At 42.9% G+C, this 13,572-nt stretch overlaps 4 protein-coding genes across 4 annotated transcripts; 2 read left to right on the forward strand and 2 right to left on the reverse strand.

Moving 5' to 3' along the window:
* Positions 1-700: 700 nt before the first annotated feature.
* On the forward strand, positions 701-2,327 carry IL334_006578 (uncharacterized protein; the record flags this gene model as incomplete). Its single annotated transcript, XM_062938277.1, has 8 exons — positions 701-889; positions 971-1,002; positions 1,065-1,107; positions 1,171-1,246; positions 1,366-1,617; positions 1,687-1,778; positions 1,849-1,970; positions 2,051-2,327. 8 exons carry the CDS (start codon positions 701-703, stop codon positions 2,325-2,327), a joined length of 1,083 nt encoding a protein of 360 aa, XP_062794328.1.
* Positions 2,328-2,617: 290 nt separating this feature from the next.
* IL334_006579 (50S ribosomal protein L3) lies at positions 2,618-3,743 on the reverse strand (the record flags this gene model as incomplete). The annotated part of the gene is made up of 3 exons (XM_062938278.1): positions 2,618-2,962; positions 3,062-3,430; positions 3,513-3,743. 3 exons carry the CDS (start codon positions 3,741-3,743, stop codon positions 2,618-2,620), a joined length of 945 nt encoding a protein of 314 aa, XP_062794329.1.
* A 683-nt stretch (positions 3,744-4,426) lies between these two features.
* Positions 4,427-6,190, forward strand: IL334_006580 (uncharacterized protein; the record flags this gene model as incomplete). The annotated part of the gene is made up of 5 exons (XM_062938279.1): positions 4,427-4,685; positions 4,741-5,209; positions 5,308-5,650; positions 5,714-5,887; positions 5,984-6,190. The coding sequence occupies 5 exons, from the start codon at positions 4,427-4,429 to the stop codon at positions 6,188-6,190; spliced, it is 1,452 nt and encodes a 483-aa protein (XP_062794330.1).
* A 525-nt stretch (positions 6,191-6,715) lies between these two features.
* On the reverse strand, positions 6,716-13,353 carry IL334_006581 (uncharacterized protein; the record flags this gene model as incomplete). Its single annotated transcript, XM_062938280.1, has 33 exons — positions 6,716-6,784; positions 6,885-7,031; positions 7,106-7,233; positions 7,349-7,515; positions 7,580-7,638; positions 7,723-8,043; positions 8,103-8,149; positions 8,230-8,260; positions 8,318-8,377; positions 8,436-8,481; positions 8,563-8,576; positions 8,647-8,664; positions 8,731-8,814; positions 8,887-8,982; positions 9,039-9,181; positions 9,249-9,279; positions 9,366-9,479; positions 9,542-9,570; positions 9,648-10,080; positions 10,136-10,433; positions 10,494-10,644; positions 10,728-10,847; positions 10,935-11,229; positions 11,283-11,452; positions 11,534-11,779; positions 11,841-11,868; positions 11,927-12,037; positions 12,100-12,178; positions 12,241-12,269; positions 12,341-12,582; positions 12,643-13,030; positions 13,093-13,130; positions 13,197-13,353. The coding sequence occupies 33 exons, from the start codon at positions 13,351-13,353 to the stop codon at positions 6,716-6,718; spliced, it is 4,389 nt and encodes a 1,462-aa protein (XP_062794331.1).
* Between the last annotated feature and the right edge of the window lie 219 nt (positions 13,354-13,572).

Raw genomic sequence — 13,572 nt, forward strand, 5'->3', positions numbered from 1 at the left:
GACAACCAAGCATTGCAAGCGTAGCCTGAACATATCTACGAATGGGTCGATTGAGCTTCAGGTTTTTTCTGTCTATCCCACCAGTGTATCGATTGGGTGGCGAAAAAGCACAAAAAGCACAAAGAAGGTCAAACGGATGTGCTGCACGTGGCAATATCAGGGGTCGAATGAGAGCGCGTCTGTTCTTTTCACTATACGCAGCAGAAATAAATAAAATAAAATAAACATAAAAAACAAAGTGCTTAGCATTTGCACCAGCATCGCATCGCATCACACAGCATAATAGACCTTCATATTCTCATCAAGACCGTATCCATTCAGCCTTTCTCACCATATTGTAGCCAATACGCTCACTTAGTACCACACGTACACACGTACACTTTCCTGTCATACTTGATTCTCACTCGCCGATCAAAGCTTGAAAGGACGTCTGAAACAGAATTCACACCCACGACCTCTCTCCTTACATCAGAAAATCAAACGGAACATCGCTTGACGTAATCAATCCAGTCACTCTGATACGTAGTGTCTCGAAATTTTCACGACTGAGCCTCAAAATTTTATTTGCTATTGTATAGCATCGAAACAACTACACATATCATCTCCACGAACACGCACCACGAAAATAGATCGACCACGACCGTTATTGAACTCAACACTTTTCACGATCCCAACATAGCACAGCTACCTCTCTAGTACAATGTTCACCTTACTCCCACTTGCGGCTCTAGCGTTGGCCGGATCATCATTAGCAGCGACTACATGTAATGGACATGCTGAGCTCTGTTCAAGACAGTATTCAAATGTCACTTTTATCGGTGCACACGACAGTTATGCTGTTGGCGATAGCATAGCTGATAATCAAGATAAAGATGTTACAGACCAATTGGTGAGTCCATATACATACTGTTGCCGCTGCCGGCTACGGTTGAGCTAGCAAGCTGACTAGGGGTATTATGGTGAATTGCAGAATGATGGGATAAGGACTTTACAACTTCAAGCGTGAGTTTCATAGATGCTATTTCAATTAAATTTGTTCTTGCTGACACTGCTTCACCCTGTAGACACAACGCTTCTGACGGTGTCCATCTCTGTCATACCTCATGTGTAAGCTGGAGTTTTTATGATTTTGGCCGTCAAATACAGCTGACAATCTATTCCCTTCTTCAGGCTTTACTGGACGGTGGATTATTATCGGATTATCTGGGAAAAGTCGTATCATGGGTATCTTCCAATCCTAATGATGGTAAGTGATTCTTCATCCTTGTTGAACCGATCTTTGTTAGCCATAACCACCTGGGGGTTGAAAGGTAATGGCCAAAGAATTCAAAAGATGCTAATATACCGAACTGGATCTTGTCTCAGTCGTAACGATAATATTAACGAATCCCGAAAACCTGCCCGTGTCAACATATTCACCCATTTTATCATCATCAGGAATCGAAACTTATCTATACCAACCCTCTTCATCATCATTGGCATTGAGCGATTGGCCAACATTGGGAGAATTGGTCGATCAAAAGAAAACCGTAGTCGCATTCTTGGATTTCGAAGCTGATTTTTCAACTGAACCCGGTTTGATTGATGAGTTCAGTAATATGTGGGAAGATGCTTATGGTGAATTTAAAAACGTTCCTCAAAATATGATGTGCTAATTATCTGGTTTTCCCGGATTTTGTGATATAGACGTTACGGACGCTTCATTTCAATGTGCAGTCAACCGGACTTCAGGTTCAGCAAGCTCGCAAATGTACATGATCAACCATTTCTTAGATACTGTAAGTGGATTTCTTTAAAATCTGCCCATACATTTTGTTTTGCTGATTTCGTCATCGCAATTACGCTCAGACATACGCTTTTGGCGGTACATCGTTCTTCGTACCTAACAAAGATGCCTTGAACACTACGAATGCGGAAAGTGGTGATGGTAGTATTGGATATCACGTAGGTAATTGTGTGCAATTATGGGGGTGAGTCATTTCTGCTCCGTGAAAGGTGCAATCGGACCACTGGCTATATCCTACGAACCATCCCTGATCAAGATCTATAGACGGAACCCCAACCACATCCTGTTAGACTTCTACGACACAACATCCAACGTACCCTTCAACGTAGCGGCATCTCTTAATGGTGTTTCTCAACCTACGAACACTGTCACAGCTGGAGATGCTACCACGAGTACCACTAGCGGATCAACAGCTAAAGTCTCAACGTCAAACTTAAGTTCTTCAGCTGTAGGTAGTTTCGATGGTGCAAAGAATGGTTTCATTTTAGCTTTGGGTATTGTGGGTGCTGGTACTGTCGGGTTGAGTAAGGTCTTCATGTAAATCCACCGCAGCTGGTCTGTGTAGATAGGTGAAGATACGAAAAATTGTAGATACTGTCAAGGGTGAATTTCATCATCAGTAAATGAATGGACATTTGAGACGTTCTGATCAGCGAGAGAGAGAGAGATTAGTCTTTCGAGACATGCTTTAGCGTACAAATTATACTTTCTGCAGCATCATCATTATTAAGCGTATTAGGCCTAATTGCTCCAGTCAAAATTGCTAGCAATGTCATTTCTTTTGTATCAATTACACTCATGCATGAGTCGATAATCCTCCTAAACTACCACCTACTTTTCAGCCCATCCGTCACCTTTCCATTCAACTACTTCAGGCCACGATTCATCTTTAACCCTTTGACTTGTTCCTGCAGGCGTAGGAAGTGACATTACACCTTTATCCAACCATTGATCTTCTTCTTTACCTTTTTGTAAAGCCAATTGAGCTTTACTCTTTGAAGCTTTTTTAGAATCTATAATACTGATGAAAGCATCATCTACTCCAGGTACAGAACCTCGTACGTAAACCAGATTCAAGACAGTATCGATTTTGTGAACTAGTAGATTTTGTGTGGTTCGTTGAACGGTTCCCATATGTCCTGGCATCTTCTTCAATGGTATGACTCTTCCTGGGTCCTATTATCACAACGGAAAGATTTACTACAGTCAGTGACGATTTCAGGAGTGTATAAGGAGCGATCCTTATCGATGTTACTTAATGAAAGAAGGACATACCTGATTTTGACCGATCGAACCACCTGATCTATGTTTGACTGAAACACCATGAGAAGCTTTTAAACCTCTAAAACCATATCTCTTCATTACACCTTGAAAACCTTTACCGATTGTTATACCAGATACATCGACGTATTGACCTGGAACGAAATGTCCTGCGTTCAATTCAGTTCCAACGTTCAATACAGCATCGTTCGTAACTTGATATTCTTTCAATTTGTATTTTGGTTCAACACCTGCTTTTCTAAAATGACCCAATTGTTGAGCTGTAGTAGTCTTGGCAGGTCGTGTAGATGCTCCAATTTGCAAGGTGTGAAAAGGTGATGTGGAAGGTGGAGGTGAATGTCGTACTACTTGATTTGCATCGACCTGTTCATAATAACACATCAACATCAAACAGTCTTCCTACAGCACGTCTTACACAAAAGGTAGGAGATATCCATTGACTCACTTGCAAAACAGTCACAGGCCATCTTTTGCCATCTTGATCCCACAATGCCGTCATTCCTCTCTTTCGAGCTATCAGACCCGTTCGCAAGGTATGAGGTGTCCATTTCCCAACGGTATTAGATGATCCAGCTTCGGCAGAAATCGAACTTGATGCAGCGGGTTCAGTGGCTTCTGCGACAGTCGCCAAACCACGGGAGAAAGGTTTTTGTAGTGTTCGTAGTATTGACCGCATCGTTGGATCTCTCACGGTCTGTTAGAAATTGTATGGAGTTTACAGAAGAGTAAAGATATAACAAGCGATGTTGGTGGTGAAAGGTTGTATGAAGTAATGAAAAGTGTCGAACTGCATGCATCCTCCGAAATTTAGTATTCCAAGCGGTGAAAAGCGGGGATCGCCGATTTCCCTGTTTTCAGAGAGACTTTCAAGCCAACCAATCCCACAAAGTTTATCCCTTTCTTTATTAATGCTCATCATACGTCTAATTCTTGACGTTTACATGAAAAGCCTCAGGTCTGGAATCTGCATCATAGCTTGTAACCGACCATTCCCGATTATCAGCTGTAGGAAATTCCATCAAGCTCGCCTCGTAGTTTTGTGCGACGTAAGGAAAGAAATAGCTTGAAACGTTACTGTGTTTACCCTTTCCTCTCCAGACCCCCACCCACCCCTTATTTTCGTTTCTTCCCTGTAATCGAAACACCCGTCACCGGCGTCCGAGCCATAAACATCTTTCTTTTTTCAACGAGACAACGACATCTGGAACTACCGATTGACAAGTGAACCAACCAAAACCAACTTCATCCCTCTTTGTCCATATCGACCCCATTGATCAGTCATTCCAGACTAGTATAAACGAGATATATCGTTGCATAAATTCACTTTCTTCTTCACCAATACCCAGCAATCTCTTCGGTATGGCAGCAATACCAGCCAACTCATTCCCACAACCTCAAGTATCAGGAGTCCCATTGAATGTGAATACTCAGTCGCAGTATGGGCAAAATAACTACACCGCGACATCAAGTATGTATGGTGATTCACCTATAGATGGTTATCCACAGGGAATGAATTATCCTGGAGGAGGAGCCGGCGGTGGTGTCGGCGGTGGTGGCAGTGGTGAATTTGATAGACAAAGTAGGATCGTTAGTCAACCTGCAGCTTTACTAGATCAATGTGAGTGAACGTTATCATGACTATGGTCAGATTCATCAATCTGACCTATATTTAGCCCATTTGAGACCAGGGAATCAAGCGGAATTACTATCACAAGATCGGACATTACAGTTATATCGTGAAAATGCCAAAAAAACCAATGATCCAGAATTAATATTTGAATTTTCAGTTTTCATGATTGATGCTGCAAAATCAATGGTACCGCCTGAATTAGAATCTGATCCATCACCACCACCTACAACGACCAAGTTGATAGAAAAACGTGAAGAATTGATCAAAGAAGCAACTGCTTTACTGAAAAGATTAGCGGATAGAGGTTATCCAGACGCTCAATATTTCTTGGCAGATTGTTATGCAAATGGAATCGGAACTGTCAGGGGTAGACAAGATTTCGATAGGGCGTTTCCTTTATTTATTCTGGCGGCTAAACATGGTCATCCAGATGCCTGTTATAGAGCAGGTACTTGTTGTGAACACGGTTGGGGCTGTAGAAGGGAAAGCGCAAAAGCTGTTCAGTACTACAAGTGAGTTGGTCATCTTACTTCTAAGAGACAGGATCAGCTTCCTATCCGGAGAGAGCACTATTGGAGCAAATACTGACGGACTCTTGCATGGTATCTAGAAAAGCTGCAGTCGCATTACATCCAGGAGCAATGTATCGACTGGGAACAGCAGAATTAAATGGAGCTTTAGGTTTAAACAGAAGACCTAAGGAAGGTGTCAAATGGTTAAAAAGATCAGCTGAACACGCAACGGAAGAATTCCCACACGCATTACATGAATTAGCTTTATTGCATGAAAGAGGAATAGACAATGTCTTATTCGTCGATTTTGAATATGCCGCTGAATTATTGGCTCAAGCTGCTGAATTAGGTTATGCACCTTCAGCATTCAAATTAGGTGAATGTTATGAATATGGTAAAATGGGTTGTCCAGTCGATGCTGCTTTGAGCATACATTACTATGTGAGTTGATTTTCCTTCTTTCATTACTTTTCCTGTACTGACATTGATTGGTTTTCACCTCAGAACATCGCCGCTCAACAAAATCATAGAGATGCCTGTTTCGCCCTCACAGCTTGGTACCTCGTTGGATCGCCTGGTGTCTTACCCCAATCAGACACGGAAGCTTATTTGTGGGCTAAGAAGGCTGCTGAGATGGGATTAGCAAAAGCTCAATATGCTGCTGGATACTTCACCGAGGTAAGTTATGTTACTGTCTCCGCATCCGTCCGCTGGATACGCAGTCATACCTACACTCTGGTCGCAACACTCATGCTCATTATGCCTGCCGTTTAGACTGGAATTGGAATCGAAGTGAACGCTCAAGCATCTATGAAATGGTACGAGCTCGCAGCCGAAGGAGGAGATAAAAGAGCTACCAAACGATTGGCCGCCGGATACAAATCAGGTGGAGGTGCAGCTTTAGACAGAAGGTTAGAAATGGAAGCTATGAAAGAAGAACATCAAGCTAAAGGTGGTAAAGATAGTTGTATAGTGATGTAGGGCAGAGAGGGACACACCAAGAGGAGGGTGTGATGGAATCTCCAGCGGTCGGAGTGCTCCATTACAGAGTGACGATCGGCGATAAAGTTGGAGGATGGTGAAGTGTCAAGCAGACGTAGAAAGCACAATGCCTTTGGGAGGTGCTCAAAGACACAACCTTCTTCAAAACAAGGATTTTATCCATCGACATCATCTTCATCAGTGACGAACACAAGTTCAGGCCGACTGAAATCAGCGTATGTAGCATAACAATAATAAGAGTGTGTTTTATTTCCTTCCTCATGTCATGTCTTTTCGTTGGGCAGTTCGATCACATTTTTCTCTTCATGTCGAACACCTCATACAGTATATACCCTTTAGTGATCATTGGAGAGGAGATTTATGATTGATGTCAATCTATGCAAATATGGATACACGCGGCAGAACCTACTTCTCACATATACATCCACTCGACTCATTTGATTATGGAATATCATTCTCAGATCGGTCAGCCCTGTAAACAAAAATCCACTACTATAGTGAATCCTATCCGTTGATTTGTCTAATTAGTGTGGCTTCTTCTTTTATACGAATCAATTCTTCTCGACGAATGTTCTAAAGCACAATCATACTTTCAGCAATGAGGCGCTCTATGAGAGAAAGAGTCAAATAATGTTGTAGGTAGAAGGATAGACGGAAACAATGTGGAATTTACCTTTTTATCACACAAATCTCTGAAGATGGAATTGGGATTATCAAACAATGTTAAAGGAGTATCAAATTCAATAACTTGACCTTTATCAAGGACTAGAATCCTGTCGTAGTACGCAACTGTCTGGAGGCGGTGTGCAATTGATAAAAGCTATATCATACAAATGACATGAATCCAGGCGAAAAAGAGGATATATTTATACGTGTATGATCAACGGAACTCACGGTTACGTCTGAAAATTCAGTTTGGATGATACCTTGAATTAAAGAATCTGTCTCTGGATCGACTGAAGAAGTGGCTTCGTCAAGTAACAAGATTTTACATCTCCTTGATAATGCCCTAATCATGGATACTGCGCGTGATGTAAGTGGTATTCATATTAGCAATCACAGTCTCCGGAACATACAGGGCGTATAGCTCATTAACATTGGCAGGAGGAGATCGGTGGGAGTACCGGGACAACTCACGAAGCTGTTTTTCACCTGCGCTGAAATTAGCTCCTTCAGGAGCAACAGTTGAATCAAGCTTCAATTTCTCACGTAACGTTTTGGATACTCTAGGATGATTTCGGATCAAGTTCAAAGCGTCGTTCAATTCAGAGTCGGTGCGTGATGATGATGGATCAAGATTATCACTGTATACAAAGCAAATCAATGATGGAATTTGGTAAAGGGTATGTAACGGCGAAGGGAACTTACCGAATGGTTCCCGCAAACAGAAAAGCGTCTTGAGGTATTATAGCTAATCTTGATCTTAACTGAATTGTTATATCCCCCATTCGGTCTATTCGTCAGCACCTGGGCTACCTTGAATCGAACTATTGAAAAGGCTTGATAGTTACCGTCTCTAGCCCAATTTGCTTAAGATTCACACCATCAACCTCGATCGAACCAGTTTCAATCTCAACAGACCTAAATAAAGCTTGAGCAACACTACTTTTTCCAGCACCTGTTCTACCTATGATCCCAACTTTCTCTCCTGCTTTGATAGTGAAGCTAAGCTCTTTCAAGACTAGTGGTAATTCTGGACGATATCTCAAGCTGACATCCTTAAATACCAACGACCCATTCGAAGGCCACTCGGAGGTATCTGGATCGGAGGGGAATAAAGCTGGAGCCTCGGATGAGAGTGTATTGTAATGATTCAACCTCTCGACGCAATTCTGCAGACGGAATGTATACGTTTCAGCCTTTTACTGTCAGACAGCGGTTGGGTACTTACCATTTCTTGTTCACACTCTGCCCAAAGACCAACGAAAAGGGTGAAGACTGATTTCGTTGATGACGTTAGTTTAGTTAGCCAAGCCTCAAACGCTAATATATAAGGTCACCGAGGGAGTGAGACTTACTGTAGGCTGTAGAAAGAGCATAAGTGAGGACCTACCAAATTAGCTCATCAGTAATACGCCAAATCAGATATTGTCGATAAATACCTACAACACCAAATTTCTCAGGTGAAACAGTTTCTCGGTTGACCACACCGATAATTCCAATAAGCTATATAATCACTTCAAATCAATATTTAGGTCAATGAACATTGTTCTGAAGGTCTTACAAGGATGATTGTCTGACTCATCAAGTCCAGTCGCACAGAGAGCCAGCTACAGTATGGTTGAAGTCAGCTGAAGTCAGCTGTGTTAATCGTGAATTACAACGTTATTTTGAAGTTGCAAGAACCTCACAATCGGCATGTGACCTGTAATTGATAACCGATGTATTCAGACATCAGCGGAGTACCATTGAGATGGAGAGTTTTCAACACTCACCGTCAGAATGTATGCTTGCTATGCATTTAATCGAGAGCAGATCAATAACCATCATGAGGGAGCTGAGCGTGGAAATTTGCTCACCTGTTCCCTATTGATAGCTTCCTGTAGTCGACGTTGAAAGTTGTTTTGCTGGCCAAAGGCTCTTATGACAGCCAGTCCGGAGAGCTAATACGTACCTCAGCTGAGGGTTTACGATGGTGAGGCTTGATTGGCAGGCGGACAATTACTTGCACTTACCTGTTCGCTAAACGCTGTATACCATCCACTGCGAATCAATGATTGAACCCGCTTCAGTTCTCGTGATGTCCTAGTATAGAACGCTGCACATAGATACTATACGAGAAGAAATCGGCTTCAGTCACCAGATCATCAGCCCCATTCAAGCTTACAAAAGCAAATCCAAGCGGGATAAACATCAATCCCAACCAAGGATAAGTGTAAATGATAAGACCCATAGTCCCCAAGATGATCAATGTGTTACTCAGTAACTGATACCAGATGGAGGTGAAACGGTCATCGAGTATCCGGACGTCTATTTCACGATGCTCCACGGATTTTAGCTTCGCGATCCAGAAAATCTTTTTGAACTGGTAACTTACCGCTGGAAAGTCGACTGATGATACGACCAGTCTAAGGCGTATGGTTTCAGGCTCAGTTTTCAGGTGCCAATCTACAGTCAAGGATTTCTGACGATGGAAGGGTTCATATGGACTCACAGGAGTTTGGTCATGCCAAGTTGTGGGACTTCTCATGACTGCTGCCCAACCGCCATTGAAAAGATTGAAAGAAGCTCTCATACCTGCCAATGCAATAGCGAACACTGTTGCAAACTACATCAAGGGAAATCCTCGTCTATTTAGCGTTTAAGTTTATCGATGATTCGTATACTCACATTTGCTGTTGCCTGTGAAGCTCCGAGACCTATGAAACGTGAAGGCGTGCAGATCAGGCGAGTGAACAAGAGCGTTCGCCAAACTCCATAGAGTTAGCGAACTCACCACCATAGACTCCCATATAGTCCCCTTGGGAAAATCCTTTTATAGTTGACCCAGACCAGAAACCTAAGAAAAGGGAATTTCCGACTGCTGAAGCTTGAGTTAGAAAAAGAAAACTGGCACAAAGAATAATGTAAAATGGTGAATTGAGAGCTTGGAAATATGCAAGATACGTCGACCAAGTGACATTGCCAGTGATCCTTTCCTCGTCAATAAAGACTTTTGAAGCTTCACCTTTTTCTCTGAGAACTGAGGATCTCTCTTCGTCATCTCCAGCAGACTGTAGAACCTCTTCCGGAGCTTCTTTAGGTGCTTTGGATTCGCTTTTGATTGTCGTGTCGATATCCTCCTTACAATTGATCTCATCTTCACGTTTTTCAATCGCACCAAATTCTTCCATCAAAGTACAGAATATACCCTCTTGATTTCGCAGTTCCTATATTCATCATACCAATCACAATTTGACCCACATGCAATCTCGCTGAACTCACTGAGTATGTACCATATTGAACTATACGACCTTCATTGTCTCCAATTCGGTCCATGACCAATACTAAATCCGCCTTAGGTAGAACATCTAAATGATGAGTAACCAAGATTCTAGTACGATTGGAGAAAGGCCCATTGAGAATACAATTTTCCATTAGATGATGTCCAACACCTGCATCAACAGCTGATAGTGGATCGTCAAGAAGAACAATCTCGGATTCATCATAAGCGGCTCTAGCGAGACAAAGTCTTTGTCGTTGACCACCAGATAAAGTAATCCCCTTTTCACCAATCTTGGTTCTACCCATCGTGTCAACTGTTTGTTCGGTGCTCTCTTATGGTACGGATGGTGCTACTCACTGATCACCGTGTTCCCACATATCTATATCTCCGCTCAATGCGCAAGAAGAGATCGCTTCGTCAATCCGCTCCTGATCGACTTCATCACTTTTCGATGAGAAAGTGATATTGTCACGAACTGACCCAGACTGAACCCACGGTTGTTGAGGAACTTCATCGAACCTTAGCTTGATTTCCATTCGTTCCCGTCTTGAAGTTTTCCACTAGTGGTCGGCGTAGTGGATGAGCACTCACCAAAACTGACACTCCCGCCAAACTTGACATGACCACGAAGTTTCTTGACTTCATTGATCAAACCATGTAGCAAAGTAGACTTTCCAGTTCCGACACGGCCAACGATGCAAACAAGGGAGCCTACGTGATTGCATATCAGCGCGTACACACGACCACATCAGATTCCACAGAAACATCACTTGCCTCATGGTATCCTAAAATCTACACCATGTAGAGAGAAAGGCACATCCAGATCTTTCTCATCAGAATCCACGTCCATAGCTAGTCCTAGTCTCCTTCTTCTCTTCTGTTTCTCCTTTTCAATATCGGCATCTCTACTCTTTCGTGCTTTGTCTTTTTTTGTTATCGTGCCACTCCTATTCTCAGAGCTGTCCTCGATTTTGGAATTGCTTTTGACGTCACCCTTAAATTTTGGCGATGCGTCGTATTGAAAATCCGCTTGTACCTCTATACCAAATTCGGTATTTTTATCGATGTCAAGTGTATCGACAAGTTCTTCAGCCTAACATCGAACCTCGTCAGCTACCAGGTACCCTCTCGTCGTAGTTGACTCACTTTTAGCATTCGACCAACACGGCTTAGTCCTACCGCCATATCTCCAAGAGCAGCAAATGTCATAGGAAGTAAATTGATTGGTACTCTGATAACTGAAAACCATTGCAGAGCAGAGAAGATGACAGCAGCGTTCAAATCGTGTCCGGTCAATCCATATGTTACGAATGTCACTACAGGTCACCCAAATCAAACCATTGCATAAGTGGTCAGCTGATAACGCTTTCTGGCAGGAACGTCTGATGAAATCTCACGAATGGCTGCCAAAGTTGGGATCACATTCAGCATCGCTGTCATGGTAGCTGTGAGCAAACTCTTGTTACGGAGATTGCGTATTTCTTCTCTTCGGATCTCTGATACCTTATCGCCAAAGTATCGTTCGTACGCATATACTTTGACAGCTCTGAAATTGCTTAGGATTTCAGTGAGAAGCCGAACCCTCTTATCGGTATACTGTTCCTGTCGCGTAGTAAATGCCAGGAAGAGATTGATCATATACCCTAGGGAACAAAGACAAATAATGTTAGCTACGAATCGAAAAGTACGAGAGATGCTGATTACATTGAGCCGGTCCTGCTAAGGCTAGGACCTATCACAATACGATAAGCGTTGTACAGCAGCACGTATTCAGTAACAGATAATCTTACTGCAACGCCTACTAAGGCCGAGTACCCAAGAGACCATATGAGCAAGGCAACACCTGAAGTTATCGTCAACGGATCTATCATAAGATTGGCCATTGTTGTCATTGCCCAATCCTATTACGACCAATCAGTGTCTCGCCACAAGGATCTACAGGCAAACAGTGAGATAAACGTACGATGTTTGCACAATCGGTAGAGACCAAGGTGAACAGACGACCATTCGTCATCTCCGTGCGTGATTTCCCCGACAACCGCCTGTCACAAAGAGTGAATCAGCTGTAGATATCCTCGAATATCTTTGTTGGCATTCTACTAACATAGACTTGCGCGCTATCAAGTTTACAAGCTACATGACGGTCATTTTCGGTCATGTCATCCTTTTTCCCGCAAAGGGCTGGACAGAGCGACAAGACATACCGCAATTCTGAGTTGTGATCCCATCACAAGTTCAGTTTGATCCCCCTTGAAGAATAGAAGACTAGCCGCATACTGCATTAAGAATAAGCCAATCGCTAATCCAATTCCATAGGCAGTACTTTTAGGTGGCACCATTCCGTCAGTGGACAGTCCGTCTTGTTGCGCGGTATGTAAATTATGAGCTCTGCTTATCTGTTCGATCAGCCTCTTGGTGATCAAAGGTGCTGTAACTCGCAATCCCTCTGAACTTAGTGATAAGCAGGCGCTACTAGATGAAATGGGTATTGATAAGGGAAACTTACGGCCAGCAATGGAAAGCGCGACTGCGGTCCAATACGGGCGCGAGAAAGTAAAATAAATCGCTTTTCCAAGGCTCATATCGTATTCCTTCCCGTCTTCGATAGCAAGCTCATCATACGCGATCTTTTCAGCTTTCTTTGCTCCGTATAGTTTGAAGTGCTCAGGATCAGACTCTCCCAGCTTTAGAATGGGTTTTGAAGGTGTTTGGGAAGAAACTTGGGGAATGGAAGAGCTCTCCGGCTGGTGAACGGGAGGAACAGAAGTACTGAGGTCTTTCTCGTGATCATTTCCATCTGTAACGATGAAAGCGACATCTTCTGTATTATGAGCCATAAAACGACGAGATGGAGGCATTCTCCTCATGAATTGGTTGTGAAGTCTTTCTGCGTTCTTAGGGCATAGATCAATCAGGATCAATCTGAACGTCTTCTAGGTGAAGAATTCTTACTTACCGTCTCACATTTCCCCTCCTCTGGAAGCATCCAGAGATCTATGGTTTTCTCGTGCATCAGTTTCGGTCATCAATGTATCAAGTCCAAACATGGTAAGGACTCGCCTTCCACTTGTAACGCTCGAGAATAGCCGACCTTTAACATGGGAGTAATCCATGTATGTAGAAATCTCTCCAAGATGTTGGCTTTAGCAACTGGAAGCATCTCGCCTTCAAATACACCATCTGGCGCTTCGGAAGGCTTATAAAAGGGAACGGGCATCTTGTTGAGATGTAAAGTGATTAGTACTAGTCAATATGATCTTGAAGATAGACGTGAGTATTAATGAATGCTGAGAATCAAGATTGTGGGGCGCAGGATTGTAAATGTAGTAGTAAGATATGTGTGGTATGACAGCCTTCGATCGCAAATCTAAGTCGGCAGTGGTTATGTGAGTTATATGATTGGTTGAGTGGAGAGTTGAGACGAGGCAATATTGTT

This window comes from Kwoniella shivajii, chromosome 9 (genome assembly GCF_035658355.1).
Source record: "Kwoniella shivajii chromosome 9, complete sequence".
Taxonomy (NCBI): domain Eukaryota; kingdom Fungi; phylum Basidiomycota; class Tremellomycetes; order Tremellales; family Cryptococcaceae; genus Kwoniella; species Kwoniella shivajii.